Here is an 18,985-nt window from a genome sequence, read left to right on the forward strand (position 1 = left end):
CTTAGGTCAGGAGTTATTGAGGTCGAACTGAGATCATGTTCGAGCAAAAATGAGCAAAAATAAAAATTAATTCTTGAAACGTTCACAAAAGCTACAGTTAACAAGCAATTTCAAATCTCTCTATATGAGGCCTGTTTCACTAAAAACTTGTAATTACAAGTGTTTGTAGTTTACAATTCATAAGTATTTTTACCAACTACGTAAAAACCGATTTCACTAAGCTTCATCGCCAGTGGCACCTCCGATAAGAAAATGTTTGCAAATAAACTTGTAAACAGTGAAATTGTTTTTAATCAAGAACTATAGCATGTTAAAGATATTGCTTCTTTTTATCAAATTTTGTCTAGTATTCATGTCAAAAGCTGCCTAATTAAATTATAAATAATGATGCTGTTGGAAAAAGATATAAATGATCGTTCACATTATCCTATTATTCAAAGAAAATAACACACAAAACATTTGACAGCAGAAGACTGTTGAATGCAATTATGGCGCGCGAATGACAAAACATGACGATATTTTAATACCGATTATTTTGCTTCTTAGGGTGTGTGCTAAGTAAAAATAGAGCATGAAACGACTCAACAAAGCATAGTTGTTCTAAATATATGACTGTTTTGCATTATTGCACAAAAAGTATCAAAATTCCGAACGTCAGGGCCACTGGAATTTAAGGTTCGTAATTACGATGTTTCTTTCAAGTTTCTGGTCTTCGTGAAACAGAAAGTTTGCGATTCCCATGTTTTCTAGCAAACTTTTTCTTGTAAAAAAGTTTGAAATTTTTAAACTCAAAATTCATGTTCAAAGGTTTCGTGAAATCCAAATCTCAAATGTTGGTAATTATTTCTTGTAAACTCAAGCTTTTTCTTTGTAATTACAAGTTTTATTTGTTAGTGAAACAGGCCTCTGGTCGTGTAGAGAAAAGACGGCGCTTCAGAACTGCAATCTGGGATTTTCAAACTGTTGAGCTTTTGACCCCCAAATAAAAAAAACTGGTCTATTATAAAATAACGAAAAGTTTTTCGAGTTAAAAAACGGAATATATATGATAGTCCCTGCTGTCTTCGATCTACAAAACAAATTGTAGATCGATGCTTCCTTGTTTGACCTAGTTATAGCGAAAAAGCTGTTCAAAATTGATGACGTCAATATTTTAACTCAATTTTTAACAATTCTAAACCACGTAGCGCAAAACAAAGACGACCATTTGGCTCCCCGTGACGAGCTGCATCAAATCAATACCCATTTTATGCAAAAATATCAAATTAGAAATTTGACCTAACTTGACCTGACCTTTATTTGACCTTCACCAGAACATAACCTAAACTGGCCCCAAGGGTTGCCTGACCCACATAATCGCATTTGTCATGTAAAATGGACCAGAAAACATGCATCACATAATAGTTATCTTCATATTTTGAGCTTCAGTGACCTGACCTCTGTGACCTGACCTGGTATCAGTGACCCCAAATAGCAAAATATGTGTTTGACGAACATTCCCCATCGAAAATTGTCATTCATCGATTCCTTATCGATGAATGACATGCATTTTACTCGATTTTACAACACATTTCTTGAAATTGCTTGTAAACGGTGAAAATTCGACATTTGACCTGACCTGTGACGTCATCGGTTTCACCGAGGTCAATGAAATTGAGCCAAAAGGTATTTCCTCGTTGGGGTTATCCAAGACCGTGTGCTGCTTGTCGTTATTTTGCATGGTTCTCGAGATCTTATGGGGGGGGGGGGCAAAATGCTCCTCCCCAATGGGACCGATGCTCGGGAGACCCTATACCTAACGGGACGCGGGTTAAATGACAGAACTGTTCCCAAGATATAACATTACAGTCGTCTCCCGACCTCGGCTAAAACTTTGGACGACTATCTATGAATCGGCACGCTGCCGGCTCACCCCGCCCGCTGGCTACGGGCGGCCTTGACCGTTCAATGCCGATTGGCCAACGGCCGAGGTCGTGCGCTGGTCAGCACGCAGAGAGGACGGGACGCGGTACTGCACATTGCGAGTGACCTCTGACCTTTCCCCGTCCCCTGACCGCATGCCGTGTCGCCGGCCCAGACGATAGAAACCGGTTTTAGCCTCTACTCAGGCTGCCACTCTAACCCTTCCCTCCCCACTTTACTATGTGCCGTAGTACGCGCTCGCGAGTAACTGGGCGGAGCAAATGGTCACCGATACAGAGGCGGAACTGGTTGCCCTCCCGCTCGCTGAGCGACCTACCGCTAAAACCCGCGAGACCTGTACACATGGATAAGGTCTACAATTTTTACCCAGGTCATTTTCAGGTCAGGTCAAAGATGACGTCACAGGGGTAAAAAGAAAGTCTAAATGGCGGCACTACATATATATGAAGTTTTTCTCGAATAACTTTCAAAGTATCCCAGCTAGGAACAAACTAATAGCACCATCGTGATCCTCTCGATCCGCATCGAAACATGTGTATGTTGACCTCGAAAGGTCAAGGTCAAAAGTTGACCTTAGGTCACGTGACCTTAAGGTCATCATATATATCATTCGATGGGCCTTGACGAGCTGAACACAATGAGCCTATCCGCGCGGCTGTATCTCAAACCTGTAAGGAGTTATTAGCAAAAAACCATTTGGTGACCTTTAATGACGTCACATGACCCAAGAGCAACGTCACAGTTGACCAAGAGCAACGTCACAGTTGACCAAGAGCAAAAAAGGTCTCAAGGTAGTCAAAGTTAGTCGTATATGAAGTCACTCATGGTATATTAGGCAATTCCGACGCGTTTTAGTGTAAAAACAAGGGAGCTGATTTTTCCCCAATTGACTTATAATGGGGTGGCCAAGAAATTGACCTGACCTTAGTTCATCGGTATTGAAATTCAAAACGAACTGGTGCTAGGCGAAAGCAAACACAATGGTGCCTGTTCCACGTCTCTTTCTTTATTAGATCAAAAGGTACAGCCAAAACTATTTTGACTTCCTTTTTACCCCTGTGACGTCATCTTTGACCTGACCTGAAAATGACCTCAGTAAAAATTGTAGACCTTATCCGTGTGAATCCTGTACCGTTTACCGCTTGTCGCTATCTTGCTTTATTCTCGAGATCTCGCTGTCGCTCCCGCTCGTAATAATGGACAGGTCATAAAAATGACCTGACCTGAGGTCAACGCAGGGCGATAGCCACTTTTTTACTTTCGCATATGAATGACATTTAATAAGGCTTAAATATACAAGCAGTCGATGCAGGGTATCAGTCGATGCACATCACACACTTCACAAAAACAAGACATAAACGCTCCTACCCTACGCGGGTCAAACACACGTCGGCCGAGCCCGACCCAGCCCGATAAAACCGGCCGCCGTTACACTACCCTACCCTACCCTACCCTTACACTACCCTACCCTACCATACCCTACCCTTAAAAATCAATCCGATAGAGTCAACCCGATAGTCATTTTCAACTTTTCATCGAAGCCTATACCAACTCGGCTCAAGACCCTACTTGCATTTGGCTTAGAATTCAAGCTACCTGTGTGGAAGATCAGCTTTCATGGATATTTCCCTCATTTCGAGACACTCGTCCAGAAGTTATCGTCTTTGTCACTCCCTTCAAGATTTGATTTTCAAGATGTCAAGCAGCAGATTCGTACCGTGAGTTACAAGTTTTTCAACACGTTTCGTCCGTCCAGAGTGTTTTCACCAATATTTTCCAAAAATGATGTCAAGACTTTGAAGGATTTTGCATCTGACTCTTCTATTGTGGTAACTAGACCTGACAAGGGGAGGGGGGTCGTGATTTTAGATAAAGCTCAATATCTAGCAAAGATTACAAAGATACTGTCAGATCGCACTAAGTTTTGTCTTGTGAATGAGCCACTTCACAAACTGTTATTACGTGTATAAGATAAAGTTAATAGGCTGCTCAGCAAGTTGAAAAAAGCATGTGCTATTACCGAACATACGTACAACAAACTGTATGTGTCCGGGTCCTCGCCAGGTGTCCTATATGGTCTACCTAAGATCCACAAACCGAACTTACCTCTTCGTCCCATTTTCAGAGCTTGTGGCACTGCTACTTACGCCCTCGCGAAGTTCTTAGTTCCAATTCTTGCTCCCCTTACTGAGAATGAATTTACCGTTAAAAACAGCTACGAGTTCGTCACTGATTTAAAAACTTTCACATTTTCCGAAGATATGGTTATGGCCAGTTTTGACATTGAAAGTTTGTTTACTAACATACCTGTAGGTGAAACGGTTGACATAGCAATCAACTCTCTCTTCAGCCAGACTGACAGCGTCAGTGGCATCCCTCGGAAACTATTCCGCTCAATGTTAGATTTGTCAGTAACTAACTCGTTTTTCCTTTTCAACGGACAGTTGTACCAACAACTTGACGGCGTAGGGATGGGCCTACCACTTGGCCCTACCTTTGGCAACATTTTCTTATGCTTTCATGAGAAGAATTGGCTTACTACCTGCCCTTTTGAATTTCGTCCTGTCCTGTATAGGAGATATGTTGATGATTGTTTTCTGGTCTTTCGGCACGTCACTCATGTAGAAAAGTTTTCATCCTTCCTTAACGAGCAGCATCCAAAGATTAAGTTCACCAAAGAAGTAGAGTCCAACCAAACGCTACCCTTTTTGGATGTCAAGATAAAACGTATTGGCTCTTCTATTGAGACTTCCGTTTTCCACAAGCCTACCTTTACCGGACTAGGATTGAGCTTCTTTAGTTTCGTCCCATTTTCCATCAAGTGGGCAGTCATCCAGTCATTTATTTATCGCGCCTACCGTTTATGCTCGAGCTACAAGCTCTTTGATCTAGAGCTAAGATCCCTGAAAGGTTTTTTCTTGGATAACGGTTACCCAAGGTCGTTGGTAGATGCCGCCATTGCCAAGTTTCTCAACAGAAGGTTCATTACTATCACAAATCAACCACAGGTTGAAAAACTCGAAAGCTTTTTCATTTTGCCGTTTTTCGGAAAACGCTCAATTAAGCTCAAAAATGAAATAAGCGCTCTCCTACAAAAGTACTACCCATATCTAAGCCCGCGATTCATTCTCAGAAACAGCTTCACTATTGGATCTCTGTTCAAGTTCAAGGACTCTATCCCTAAAATGTGTCGATCTGCTGTAGTTTATAAGTTTAGTTGTCCTTCGTGTGAAGGATCTTACATAGGTTCTACCTATGTTAGGCTCCACAGCAGAGTTTGTCAACACAAGGGTAGATCACACAGAACGGGCGAACTCTTATCCAGTCCAGTAGCATCGTCTGTACGGGATCATTCTTTGGCATGTGACACCCCCTTCAGTATAGACGATTTCAAAATCATAGATCAAAAACGCTCAAACTTCAATTTACGAATTTTAGAATCTTTACACATATTTGAAGCGAAACCGACCATCAATGACCGATCATCTGCGTTTAAACTAAGTATCGTTCTGTAGGAAGACGACCGAACCAACACGAATGATTGGTAATATTACTAAAGTTAAGTCCTAAGTAAAGTTAGGAAATCTGGCTTAGCTGTCAGGATAGCATGGAGGAACCCCCAAAAGCTACGGAACAAACTGGTTAGATCATCTCTATCTAAACCTATGTGCCCTGGAGGCCCACGATGCAACATGTGCAAATCAGATTTTTCAGGTGATTGTACACAGAAGAACGTCGTCTACAGGCTAAATTGTAAGTTGTGTGAAGGAAAGGGTGACGACGGCACATATATTGGCGAGACAAAACGACCTGTTCGACTAAGATTTAACGAACATTTAAGAGACGCCTTGAGCGCATCCGAAGGGACCCCGATGGGAGACCACTTCCGTGAGCACCACCCCGGCGCGCCGCTAAACAAATCATCCCTTCCTCTTCAGGTTCGCGTCCTTTATCGCTCCAAAGACCACCCGGACAGAAAAATCGCAGAATCCCTACTTATAAAAGCAAACCGCCCGCACATAAACTCAAATCTTTCGTCGTGGCCGATCATGTAAGCGCCTGTATCATGTGTATCTTCCTTGTGAGCGTGTAGCCTTTTCAACTCAATCGATTAATATGTGTATGTGTATATTATTTTGTTATGTGTGTGATGTACATCGGCGTTAGTGTACATACCTTCCATACGATGTGTGTTTGACAGCTACGTGTACAATTGTATATTATGTATGTTACGTACACCGGACACTATGTAGACAATCGGTCTATCAAATAGTTTGCCCTTATGAGTAGCGCCTTTCCTAAAATATCACGATCTTCGGTTTTTGAAAAATGGCAGACAGATTATTCACAGGATCGTCTTTTAACATTGTTATCACGTTGGTTTGATAAAGGCCAGTGGCCGAAAGCTCACCGTTTTTTTTAAATATATTATTCGGCTTTTTACATTTTTGATGTCGAGGAAAAGGTCAACTTCTTTTATTTATCTAATTATATTCAACACGAATGATGTTTTATGTCTTGTTTTTGTGAAGTGTGTGATGTGCATCGACTGATACCCTGCATCGACTGCTTGTATATTTATGTCAGCATGTAATTGTGTACTTGTCTATCTTAACACTGAAGAGTGAAGATGACTTTGTATAAAGTCGAAACGTTTGAAAATGGATAAAGCAATTTTATGTCATATTAATAAGGCTTTAATCGTCATCAGACATAATTGCGACTTTCAGTTGGGAAAATATCATGGTCACTCTTCGAAAAAAAGGTCAAGATGTCACGTGATCAAAATTTTCAAAAATCGAAAATCCGAGATAGCCAAAACGTTTGTTGGTTGATTGCGAGTTGAACCATATAAAGTTTTTACCATAGAAAACCAATAGTTTCTGAGTTATAAGCCGCCAAACATAGGGTTGCAGCGTGACCTCCAGGAATTGCCTGAGGCTATATCTCGGAAACCGTTGTTCGAAGAAAAAAAACATTGGCACAGCTGGCTTCCCCGCCCATCACAACCCATTAGACCAATTTTAAGCAAAAAATAAAATATGAGGGTGTACGGCTTTGGTCGATCTATCGTGGAATGCCCCCGCTATTGTCATAAATCATCGGAAATCTCGTATTGTAACGTAACTCTCTCTGATCAAACAGCGTGCCGCACCCGTTTCGCCATTTGTAACGGTGCTCCAGTGTGAACCACGCCTTACAACATAATATAGGCGGCATCAGTTGCAGCGCTGTATGAAGCAGCTCTTACATCAGCAGCAGCATCGGTGCGAAAAGTATCGGCCGTATTTCTCTTTCATCATTCGTTGTAACAGCCAAGCGCTTTCATGTGTGCTGTAATCTTTCATCAGTGATAGCCTGGGGATTCTGTATAACCGTCCACATATAACTCCACCGTTTCATACACGGGATAATACATAGCCGTACACACATTATCGCTCTGTTTCACACCCGTTTCGCCACTGGGGTTTCCAATTTTCCATATAACCGTGCCTGTATGACCGCTCTTTTTCATTTTCTCGTCTTTTTTTCTTTTCCGCTCTTTTTCTTTTTCAGACACCAGGGATTCCGTATAGCATATGACCGCTCTGTTTCAGACCAGTGGCGGCGGAACACCTTCAATTAAGGGGGGGGGGGGCACTGCCGACTTTTGGTCCCATTCTTTCCATGCAACGCCCATATTATGGCTAATGTGAAAATGCCAAAATCAAAGGGGGCACGGTGCCCCGGTACCCCCTCGTTCCGCGGCCTATGTTTCAGACACTGGGGTTTCCATAAAACATATGACCGCTCCGTTTCAGACACTGATCGGTTGGCCTCAGCTCTGGAGACGCTGATCACAGCCGAGGAGGCCGCCCCCGACAACACCACCGACGGCACACTACTGAAAAAGTACTACCGGCAGATCGTCACACCCGGTCAGTCCGTACTAGAGATGTCAATCGGATACCAACTATTTGGTATACCGATACCAAACCGATACCAACTTGGCATTTCGTAGTTCAAACCTAACGATTTTGGTACTTTGTTGGTATTGTGAAGCTTTGGTAATGTATTTAACATTAGAAATTCGGTAAAAAGTTGGTATTTCTCCTGATTCGCGAGTTGGTTCGGTTTTGGTTTTTTCAATGGTCCCCGCCATAGCAAACGACGGGCGGGGTAAACGACGGGTGGGATGGGGGTGCTTTAGGCGTACTCGGCTGGGCTGAGGCTGGCTACGGCACTCGGCTATCGAATCGTGTTAGCCCTCTGATAACGTGGTATAATCTGTGTTGGACAACTCTTTGTTCCGTCCTATGTGCCAGGTCTCTCTCTCTCTCTATCTCTCTCTCTCTCTCTCTCTCTCTCTCTCTCTCTCTCGCTCTCTCTCTCTCCCTCTCTCTCTCTCTCTCTCTAACCCCCTCTCCCCGCTCTGTTCCAGTGACCGGTCAGTCACCGCAGCTGGCGGCCCTGGGCGGAGCGCTCGAGGCGACATCTATTGACTGCAGTCGGTACTACCTGTGCCAGATGGCAGCACTGGCCATCCACAGCGGGGAACCGCTCGACATCGGGGTGCCCCTGATCAGGTGAGGCCACGAACAGCGTTACTACTGGCTACTGCAGGCCAGTTGTCACCTTGTTTTGTTTCGCTGGCATCGAATTCCTTGGTGATATGGCACGACCTTTACGTTAGAATAATTTTGGATCAACATCATGCAACATCACTCGAAAATTGTGAAAACTGATTACTAATGCAATGAAGATGCCCTGTCTCAATGAGACACTGCGCCGCCCTTCGCACCGCAGACCGATCAACAAACCGCGGCATTCATTGCCAAAGGTGCGCTTCAGCGCTAGCTTATAAGATACTACAATTGTTTAAAAATTTGATTCGAATTAAAGTAGCGTTGATTTTCCTTTTACCTCCAGCTGGTCTGCCAGTATGTGATCAATTTTGGTCTCACGTAGGCTCAAATCAGCGCTTCAACAAGTGTTTTCCCTGTGACCGCTCCTAAGGTGACCGCTGTGCCCTTTCCCACCTGACCCTCTGTAACCTTTCCCAGCCTGCCCGTCTCCTGGGTTCCGATCCCACCCCGCCCCCCCCCCCCCCCCCTCGCCCCTGATCTGACCCCCCGTACCCCCGTTACAGCCTACCCGTCTCGTGGGTTCCGACACCCCCCCCCCCCCGCCCCTGATCTGACCCCCTGTACCCCTCCCGTTACAGCCTGCCCGTCTCGTGGGTTCTGACGTCCACCCAAGGCGGCGCGTTCGGTCAGTACTGCAGCAGCGCCGTGCTGGGCGGATCGGGCGCCGGTAGCTGCCAGAGACTGTACCCCGGCTGTGGGGACGTGTGACGTCAATATACCCCGGCTGTGGGGCGGTGTGACGTCATAGACCCAGCGGGTGTGTGTGACGTCATCAGTCTCAGATGGGTGTCACGCTGCATACTTGTAGAGTGCAGCAGCTACCGGAAAACCCAGAGGGTCTGTTTGTTAAACTATTACGCATTTCAGTCATCTTCGCTTCCCTTTACAGGTTCCAAAATGACACTGATGCCAGGATCCCTTTAGTCCGTATTGATGAATCATTTCTGGTAGTTAAATTATGTCTTATCCACCATCTCATTCTTTTCTGTCTTTCAGCTGCAGTATTATTGCTGTTTGATGTTCATCATCGTAGGCAACGCCCCTTGCATCAGAAACATAACTGAACGCATCACAGTCGGTTCCATAATGTATATAAATAGTTCGTACAGCTATATCCTATCCCCGAACAAAGAAGACTGAAGACTCTCAACCATGTATCTCTTCAGTAATCCCGTCTGTACGCAAGATCTTCCACTGTGTCTATACGCGCGATCATCCATTGTTTGTTGTTGGCGGTGCGCGGGAGATCAAATGATCGCATCATTGATATTAATATCTCCCGTGCGTACGCGTGTTACGTGAGAACCTTAGAGAGCTTTGTAGGCGTCCAAGTGCTTTCAATAAATCACTCAAACGTCAAATGGCTGTGTTGTCGCGGTTTTCCTCCTTGTGATGGCATGCTCGACGAGATTTGGAAGTGCCGTCGTCAGGCTATTCTCATTTTTGCACAAACTTCGATAAAAAGAAATCCCGCATCGGACCAGGCACACGCAGAAAAGTTTGTTCGAAAATATTTTCAAATGACCAGATGAAAATGAACATTTCATTTAGCGCTGAGTGTGGTGGTTGGACATGGTGAAAAGTATAAATCACTTAATGATAAAACAAGCGACAGATCGATTCAACATATTCACGCATCCACGAATCACTATTCAAGAGTTCGCCGCATGCTCAAATCACCTGCATACACGTCTAGCTACAAGCCCTACCTGATGTCCCTATATACTGTTTTGTACAGACCCACTGGGGTCCAATTCTAGGCTGTATGAAGTCGAGACACTCACGGAATTCTCATTGCGTGCAGGGGCGCTCTGTCTCACCTCAGTTACCGCAGTGGTACGATAGGTGCTTTGGTAGGAAACGCCCAGTACGCAGCGGCGTTCATAATATCCACTACCTTTTACCTCACTAGGCTAGCATGTACTATTTAACTAAAGGCTACAAAACTAGACAGAAATGTGTGGATCGGGTCTCTAGACTTGCCCACCCCCGTGGTCCCTTCCCCGTACGTGCCGCGTGTGATTCGCAGTCCACGTGGTACAAACACGTGTCTCGTAACACGTGGCTTCACAGCGCCTCTCCCAGATCAAAAAGCTCCCGCGCTCTGGTTGGCATGGCAACGCACCTTCGGAGTCGATTGTGATCTCCATGGCAACCATTGTTCCGCCGACGCACGGCAACTCTCACTCAGCTGGTATTCACTCACTCACTAGTTCGTCGTCATGGCAACACGAGCCTGTACCTTCAGTCAACCTAACACGGTATTAAATCACAACATCCCCCCTAAATCACAAATGCGGTATTTGAACACTCACTGTACCCCAGTCCGGGGGGGGGGAGGGGGGAGACTGTCTCAGACCTGCGAGTGCACCCGCACCTTGTGTCGCGTCAGAAGCCAATTGACCTTGAAGCTCAGCTCGCAGTCCGGGCAGGGAAAGTTTTTCTCCGTGGAGTGTTTGAACACCATGTGTTTGCGCAGGTCGCCTCGCGTGTGGAACTGGCGGCTACATTCCTGGGGGCGGGCGGGGGGGGGGGGGAGGGGGGCTGGTAAACTGAGAGCGCGGGACCGAACGCAGTGGACGGTGCTACAGCTTGTCATTTGGCTTTACTTCAATACTGCACAGCCCGCTAAGCCGCGTCTCGCTTGGTTGTTAATGGGTGACCGACTCTACAGAACAAAGCCGGGCAGCCTGAAGCCACAGAGTGCGCCTCTCAAAAAGTTTGTGTCGCTGGGTTTTCTGAAACCATTGAATTGCCAGTATCGTGATCTATCTAAATTATGTCTCGCTTGGCTATTATGGGTGTCCGACCCTTCTGTTCCTCTGCTATTGTATAGCTGAATTAAATCGGTGATAGTAAATCAACTGGTTTGGATAAGTTTCCGTCCTATCTTATGCAGCTGTCCCTCGCCCAGACTATCCCCCTGTCCCACCGGCCACCACCCCTACCCCCCCCCCCCCCCCCGGCGCCCCGCTTACCGCTACTTCACAGCTGAACCGGGGCGCCTGGTGCGTGTTGATGTGCTGGTTCAGGTTCGATTTGTTGATGAACCGTTTGTCGCAGTACGGACACGGCTGTAACTTCATAGGATGTTCCTGAGGAACAGCGACGTGGCGGTAAAATCCAGCGATAGCCCATAGCTCTCATAGTGGATTATTCCTGGATAAATTGGAAGGGAAGTGGCATGGTGACCAAGGGGTTAAAGACAGCATAACTCCTCTAATATCTAACTACAATAATAGAGAACCCTCAGGCTCCAGCGCATTCTCTACCCGACGAGGGTCTAGAAAGGCAGATTTTTGTGAAAGCTCAGACCAACTCATCTGATACTTAGAGGCACCAATCTGACTAAACCCAACTAAATTATTGGTCTACTTCCGAATTCAACCCTTCTGATTTCACTGTATCCATTCCTAATATCCACGTCGTGCCAAAGACAGTTATGCCCCTAGGAACGATCCGCCATCGTGCAATAATGCCCAGGCTCCATTACGCGATTTTCCGTGCGAATTTGCGATAATGCGATGTCCTTGGCGATGCCAGAAAATGTCCATCTAGTGCAAACGGATGCGCTGAGCTACACTGCGGAAATCGCATTATTAAATGTGAGACAATATCGCTCTCGCATTATCGCATTATCGCAAAAAGTTCACAATTCTGAACTTCTTTTGCGATAGTGCGATATCGCGATGTCGCAATATCGCACGAAAGCATCGCGTAGTGGAGCCTGAGCTTAACCGTTCCATAGCTGAGAGCAATGTACTGCATTCTGACCTCGTTCCAGTGATGGTGGAGCGCCATATTTGTAGCAAAAATCCGGTGACAAAACCGGCAGGGGAAGCTGCGGTCACTGGCGTGCGATACCTTGTGAGCTGGAGGGTCAGAGTCGGAGTCATCAGTCAAACCACAAGTTAGTGCAGGAGACAGTCGTGCACTGAACACTTTGAGAGAGGACTGGATTATAGCATAGTAAATTAACGTCATTACCAGGTACCCCTCGGCCAACCACTCTACAAATCAGCTTCTCGATCGTTAGTCTATCAGCACTGTCCGTTAAAGGGACCCTCCCACCTTCAAAAAAGTTAATGAATTGGCATGAAAGTGATGTCGCTCGGTTCAGAAAGAGCGAAAACGAATATGTACCAAATTTCATCGAAAAATATTCACCGGTTTTCAAGATATTAGACATTTACTTTTGTTTACTTTTTGGGATCTCCGCTGTTCCTAGCGACTTTATTTGAAAGTGCGGCATTTGTTGCGCGCAAAGCAGCATATACCACCGCGTGCTACCAAACGTTTTAGTAAAAGATTTAAAAACTGTTAGACCTCCGCTGACGTCACAAATTCTAAGGGGGCATACCAATGCATTAGCCCCTTAGAATCCGAAAACTGCAAGTTTGAAATTCCATATCTCCGAATTAAAGCATTTTTCGATGTTGTGAGTGCCCAAACCGGTATTTTCAGGCCATGGCCACCAATTTGGCTATCTCAACTCAAAACTAATGTTAAGATGGGATGGTCACTTTAACCTTCGCCCCAGTGGGGGGGGGGGGGGCATATGTTACCACCCTGTCGCGTTTTTTTCGTATAAATAAAAGACCGCGGCGCGTAGCGCCGCGCCGCTTGGGGTAGCTTTTGGTACATCAATTTTGGACAATGTGTGAAATTTTTGAACCCAGGTCATATCAGGTCAGGTCACCAGGTCAAGTTAACTGACCAAGCCTAAAAAAAAGTTTGCAATCATGTCCAGCCTGCAGTGTTTGTCAGAGAGGTTTTAAACTTGGTGGATTACATGATGTTATGGGTGCCTACAATTTGTATATCTCGGATTTTTTATATGCGTAGCCTAAGGTCAGGTCGGTGGCGTGACCTTTCCATTATAAGTCAATGGAGAAAAACGAAAATGCCTCTAGATCCGTGTGTACGCATAGGAACAGTCCAAATATTTCAGGATAACAATGGTTTGGACCACCCGTGACGACCAAGGTGTCTTTTTTTGCTGATAGCCTCTTGAAAGGTCATCCGAGGTCATTTGAGGCTACAAACAGTTTTTTTTGCCAATAACTCTCGATTGGAAAAAGATAGAACGCTGGGGTTGGCCTCATTGTGTTTGTCTTGCCGAGACGCATCGACTGATATGCAACATGACCTTTTCCGGTCAGGTCATGACCTTGACCTGAGGTCAAATTTTGAAGTTGACCTTTCAAGGTCAAATTATAGTTCATTCGACGCGTCTCGGCGAGAGGAACACGATTCTGGCATTAGAAATGACCTAGCTTTTTTTTAGTCAAAAGTTATTGTCGAAAAACACTTTTCTTAAAAACAGCTATTTTTGGAGTTTTTGCCCTCTGGAGGCTAAACCGTTGACCTGAGGTCATTTTTTATAATGACCTTATCAAAAGAAGAGTTCAAAAGCTATCGATTGCTTTTCCCAGCGTTTTTCTAGCTATCATAGTTCCTGAGATAATGGCATGTTTTCTGAAAAATATAATGACAATTCGCAAATTTTGACCTTTGATGACCTCTGGTGACCCCAATATTGAGATGAAAAATGACCGAAACACTTTCAAACGCACGCATCAAAAGCTATCGACTGCTTTTTACCGCGTCTTTCTAGCCCTCTTAGTTTTTGAGTTAGAGGTGGGTGGTAACATATGCCCCCCCCCCCCCACCCCCACTAGGGCGAAGTTGGCGGAGACCGCCACTGGGGCGCGGGTTAAAGCACACAGAATATCAGCAGAGTAGACAATGACAAGCCACAACAGCTCCTCTCTCTGCTCAGCCCTCCCCCCGCGGTCCCTCAGCCCCCCCCCCCGCCGGCCACTGACCGCGCAGGCCGTCCTGACTGGCGAACGTCTCGTCGCAGAGGTCGCAGAAGTAGACACCGGAGCCGTCGGTGGCCAGCGGTCCGCTGCCCCGGCGCCGCCTCCCTCCGCCGGCCGGCCGCCGCCGCCGCTCCGCAGAGGCGGCCTCTAGGTCCATCTGGGGGGAGGGTGGGGTTATACTCCAGCTGGGAGGAGTGGGGGGTTATACTGGGACACACACGTCATACCAAACATTGAGTACCGCGGGAGAATTGAAGCCAGGGTTCGGTCACTGAAGTGATCATGCAACAAAATACCCTGCCCATTACTGAGTACAACTGAAAGCACCACCACATTTTCACGTGCATTCATAACCCTCCCTCATAACCTATATAGTTATGTCAATTTTCGGCACCCCCCTCCCCCTCCTCACCCCCCCCCCCCCCCAATGAAAGACCCCCTCCCAGTCTTCCCTACGCCCCAGAGCTGTGCCCATGGTCCATATGACGTCACCCTCACCACTCAGCATATAACTCACTTGATCTGCCGCGGTGTCCGTGACGTCATCTCCGCGTATTTGCGAGGCCTCCAGCTGAGCCAGGTATGACATGGAGGGGTCGTAACTGAGCGTTTGGTGCGACCCATACGGCTCCTGTACGACACACAGAGGGGTTACGACTTACGACATGGAGGGGTCGCAACTGAGCGTCTGGTGCGAAATGTGCGGCTCCTGTACGACACAAAGAGGGGTTACGACTCACCTACAGGGACGGTACTCATTTGGAAATTAGCCATACATCACTGAGCTAAATGCTCCCACAGTCCCATTGATGATTAGCAGCCGGTTACCATCGCTTCTGGTAGCCCCTCGACTAAGAATGCCTTCCCCTTCAGGTAAATGTGTAGATGAAGCATGGTGAAGACAAAAAACATCTAACCTGATGTAATCTTACCACCTAACCTACAACCTTGAACCTACCAACCTACCATTCGGACTTCATCTACACACATATCCATCCACCCCCCCATCTCCCCCCACAACACAGAGCAAGTCCCCACCGACTGTCGTCCCACACACCACCCCGCTGTAGCGTTATAGTGGCCTCACCCTGTAGACCACCACGTTGTGTCCATCCACGCCCACGTCGCCGGCCTCGAGTACGATGGTCGGGTTGTCCAGTGCCGACTCGTCTACACACAGGGAAACACAGATACCGAGTGAGGTCACAGAGTGTGTAGATGGCGGGGAGAGAGAGGGAGAGAGAGAGAGAGAGAGAGGGGGAGAGAGAGAGAGAGGGAGAGGGAGAGGGAGAGGGAGAGGGAGAGGGAGAGGGAGAGGGAGAGGGAGAGGGAGAGGGAGAGGGAGAGGGAGAGGGAGAGGGAGAGGGAGAGGGAGAGGGAGAGGGAGAGGGAGAGGGAGAGGGAGAGGGAGAGGGAGAGGGAGAGGGAGAGGGAGAGGGAGAGGGAGAGGGCGAGGGAGAGGGAGAGGGAGAGCAAGTGGCGATAGGTGACGGACAAATATCCAGGGTACAGATCCTAGCAGAGGTCTCTCGCACCAAAATACCTAGCTAGGTGAAATGGAATGAAAAACGATCTCACAATCAATTAGCTAGCCCCACAACGGTAAATTATTTTGCACTAACTCATAACCTAAACCTACCGGTACTTGGCAGAGCCTTAACCTTCCAGGTGGTGGGGGGGGGGGCATTTTTTTGCCCCCCCTTTAGTTTTTTCGATATATCTCGAGAACCGCTGCGCCGATCATCACCAAACTTTCAGTACCCTCCCGGGAGCAGCTAGCGCACATGGTGACCAAAAATTTTTTCAAAGGCTATGATAGGTTGGCCGCTATTGACGTCAGAGTGACGTCATTTTTGCCATTTTCGACCCAAAAAAAGGTTTCGCGGGAAGAGCTGTCTGGCCTACAGCTTTAGAGATACAGAAAAATGTTTCAGACATAAAAGGTGTGGAATTTAGAGGGCTACAAAACTGCTATTTCGGTTTTTCGAATTTTTTGGATTTTGACCCCTAAAAATCAAAAAAATAGATTTTTCGAATATAATAGCCTAAAAATTCAAAAAGTTTTTTGAATTTCGAAAAAAACCGGAATATATGTGATATCCCCTACCGCCTTCTATCTACATACCAAATTTGAGATCGATAGCTCTTTTTTGGCCAAGTTATAGCGAAAAAACTGTTCAAAATTGATGACGTCAAATTTTCAAACTCAATTTTTAGCAATTCTAGACCTCGTAGCGCAAAACAAAGACCACCATTAGACTCCCCGTGACGAGCTGCATCGAATTGATACCGATTTTATGCAAAAATATCAACTTTGAAATTTGACCTTTTTTGACCTGACCTTGACCTGACCTCCACCAGAAAGTGACCTAAACCGTACCTGATGGTCTTATAACCAACACCATTGAGTTGGAAATGAAAAACTGGCCATAAAACATGCATCGCATAACCTTAGTAAAGTTGGGCTCATGTGGTGACCCTTGGTGACCTTTGGTGACCTGACCTGTGACCTGACCTGGTATGACCAGTGACCTCTAATAGCAACATATGTACTAGACAACTGACGCCTTATCGCTGATTTTCGACAAAATGCGTTTTACTCGGTGTTATAGCGCTTTCCCTAGAAGCCCCGTGAACCGTGAAACATTTTATCTTTGACCTGACCTGTGACGTCATCGGTGACCCCGAGGTCAATGAAATTTGGTTTCCCTCAACAAATTTGACAGGGCTATCGAACGCCGTTTGAATTTTCCGGATCCGTCCAGTAGTTTCGGAGATACGGGGGGGGGGCAAAAAAGTGCCCCCCCCCCCCACCGCGCGGAAGGTGGCTGGTAGGCCCACCGCCTGCCGGGTTAAGGTAAATTGTGACGGTAGGTTCAGGTGTGGGTGTCCGGTACAACAGAATCCAGACATGGTGCAAGAGGCCTCAGGTTACTGAGCGGTCCATTAAACGGTCGAGTTCACATAGAGTCCAGAAAAAGAAAAGGCAGCCAGCCAAAAGTATGCCTATCCCGACCAGTGAGCCTTGATCATGTGTAAATACTGGGGGAATGCCCCACAGATATTTAACGTAATAGAACATGTTTTAGCGGCGCTTTGTAAAAGAAAAGGTAGCCTACTACACTTTAATCTTAGCCAAAAGGCCGAGAAGCGATGCATAGAGTCCGATTACATCGAGTCCGATTTCACCAGTGATTGGCCGTCCGCGCGCCGCGTTCACCCCCCCCCCCCCCCCCCGGCGGCCGGCTCGCTACTGAGTCACTGACCGATGCTGATAAAGCTGAACTCCTGCTCGGCCCCGGCAGCCGGCTCGTGCTGCGCCGCCTGTCCGCCGGCCGGCGCCGCCGCCGGCGGAGACTCCACCGGTGCCGCCTCCCCCGCCGCCGCCGCCGGGCCGGGGGGAGGCGCGGGAGGAGCCGGGGGAGGGATCGGAGCCTCCGAGCGCCGGCTGTGGACCTCGATCGGGAACGGCATCTTGTACTTGAGCTTCACCTAACCGACGGCAGGTGGCAGCACAGGTCAGCGAAACCCAAACGGACAAAACAACTACGTACAGAGATGGCTGGAGAAGGCGTCTCGGAGCAGTTGGAGTGGCTGAATGACTGAATTTTAATTCAGCCATTATATCTTTTGGCAGGGATAAAATTGTGCTCATGTGTAGCCTATGCCCTATAGGTCCATGCCGCCCATTCTCTCTGTGCACTTGCCTCGTTCTCCAGAGCCATCAGTTTGATCTCGCACTCATCCACCTGGTTGATCAGAGCTGAGCAGCTGACACAGATGTCCTGGGTGTCCTCCATCGCCTCCTGCCGGAACACACGGGTCCCCAGTCAATGATAGAACATGGATTGTACTGCGATGAATCGCTCACAAAGTGGTAAAAATGCCACACCCTACCAGCTGGGACAGTACCTGTCTAAAATTGGCCTGGACCAACTTAGATAGCTTGGAAGACACCAATGTCTTGGAAAAGTTGGTGCGGGTCTTGAAGATGTTCAGCCTCGAACCCAAAGGGTGCTTGCATATTAGACAAGTAGTGGCCATCTTCAGCCGATGTAGGTATTCTGTGCCTGAAACAAAAGATGAAAATGAGTGTATATGTTCAGTGACATGTTCAGTTCAGTTGACATGTTCAGGTTGTAGATGTTGGGTAAATATTTACTGGACTGACTTAAGGCTACAGCTCTGTGCACTTTCTTGACGAATGCCATAAAATTCATGTAAGTAGGTAGGAACCATTAGCAGACGACTTAAAGGGACTATCCCACCTTCTAAAATGTTGTTAAAACCAGTTAAATTGTGCCCGACTTTATAGATTGGATGACCAGGAACACGGTTCTGGCATTTATTTTTCATTAAACATCTTAGGCTTCCCATATTCCAAACACAAACTTTCAAATATGTGACGTCACAGCCCAAAATTACCTCCTTCCCCAGGCCACATTACTGTCATAAAGCTGATTCTTTTTACTCTGTAGGCACCACAACAAAGTTCAGACAAAGTTTTAAGCGATTTTTCAACGAACAAACCCATTTAAATCAGAATGACTAAACGAGGTGACGTCACACTAACGGTCGCTCCATGTTGAAGATAGGGCCTTGCGCAAGGCC

The 18,985-nt window shown here is 46.7% G+C and overlaps 1 protein-coding gene and 1 long non-coding RNA gene across 2 annotated transcripts; one reads left to right on the forward strand and one right to left on the reverse strand.

Annotated features, from left to right (window-relative positions):
* Nucleotides 1-525: 525 nt before the first annotated feature.
* On the forward strand, nucleotides 526-9,910 carry LOC122372996. The gene is made up of 4 exons (XR_006254963.1): nucleotides 526-675; nucleotides 7,725-7,841; nucleotides 8,345-8,489; nucleotides 9,128-9,910. It is a non-coding gene; the product is annotated as an uncharacterized LOC122372996 (long non-coding RNA).
* A 135-nt stretch (nucleotides 9,911-10,045) lies between these two features.
* Nucleotides 10,046-18,478, reverse strand: LOC122372995 (myc-associated zinc finger protein-like). The gene is made up of 9 exons (XM_043350711.1): nucleotides 18,287-18,478; nucleotides 18,082-18,180; nucleotides 17,641-17,866; nucleotides 15,462-15,544; nucleotides 14,892-15,005; nucleotides 14,378-14,531; nucleotides 12,324-12,421; nucleotides 11,528-11,644; nucleotides 10,046-11,061 (listed from the first exon to the last, which is right to left on the reverse strand). Exons 1-9 carry the CDS (start codon nucleotides 18,416-18,418, stop codon nucleotides 10,903-10,905), a joined length of 1,182 nt encoding a protein of 393 aa, XP_043206646.1. The 5' UTR covers nucleotides 18,419-18,478; the 3' UTR covers nucleotides 10,046-10,902.
* Between the last annotated feature and the right edge of the window lie 507 nt (nucleotides 18,479-18,985).

Source organism: Amphibalanus amphitrite, unplaced genomic scaffold, assembly GCF_019059575.1.
Source record: "Amphibalanus amphitrite isolate SeventyFive unplaced genomic scaffold, NRLGWU_Aamphi_draft 001428F_arrow, whole genome shotgun sequence".
Lineage (NCBI taxonomy): Eukaryota > Metazoa > Arthropoda > Thecostraca > Balanomorpha > Balanidae > Amphibalanus > Amphibalanus amphitrite.

Coding starts and splice junctions, on each gene's coding strand:
- LOC122372995 (XM_043350711.1), bottom strand. CDS start 18,418: ATGGCCACTACTTGTCTAATATGCAAGCACCCTTTGGGTTCGAGGCTG. Junction 12,422..14,377: donor CAGTCAGGACGGCCTGCGCG/GTCAGTGGCCGG, acceptor CTGACCCTCCAG/CTCACAAGGTATCGCACGCC. Junction 11,645..12,323: donor TCCACCATCACTGGAACGAG/GTCAGAATGCAG, acceptor GCTGTTCCTCAG/GAACATCCTATGAAGTTACA.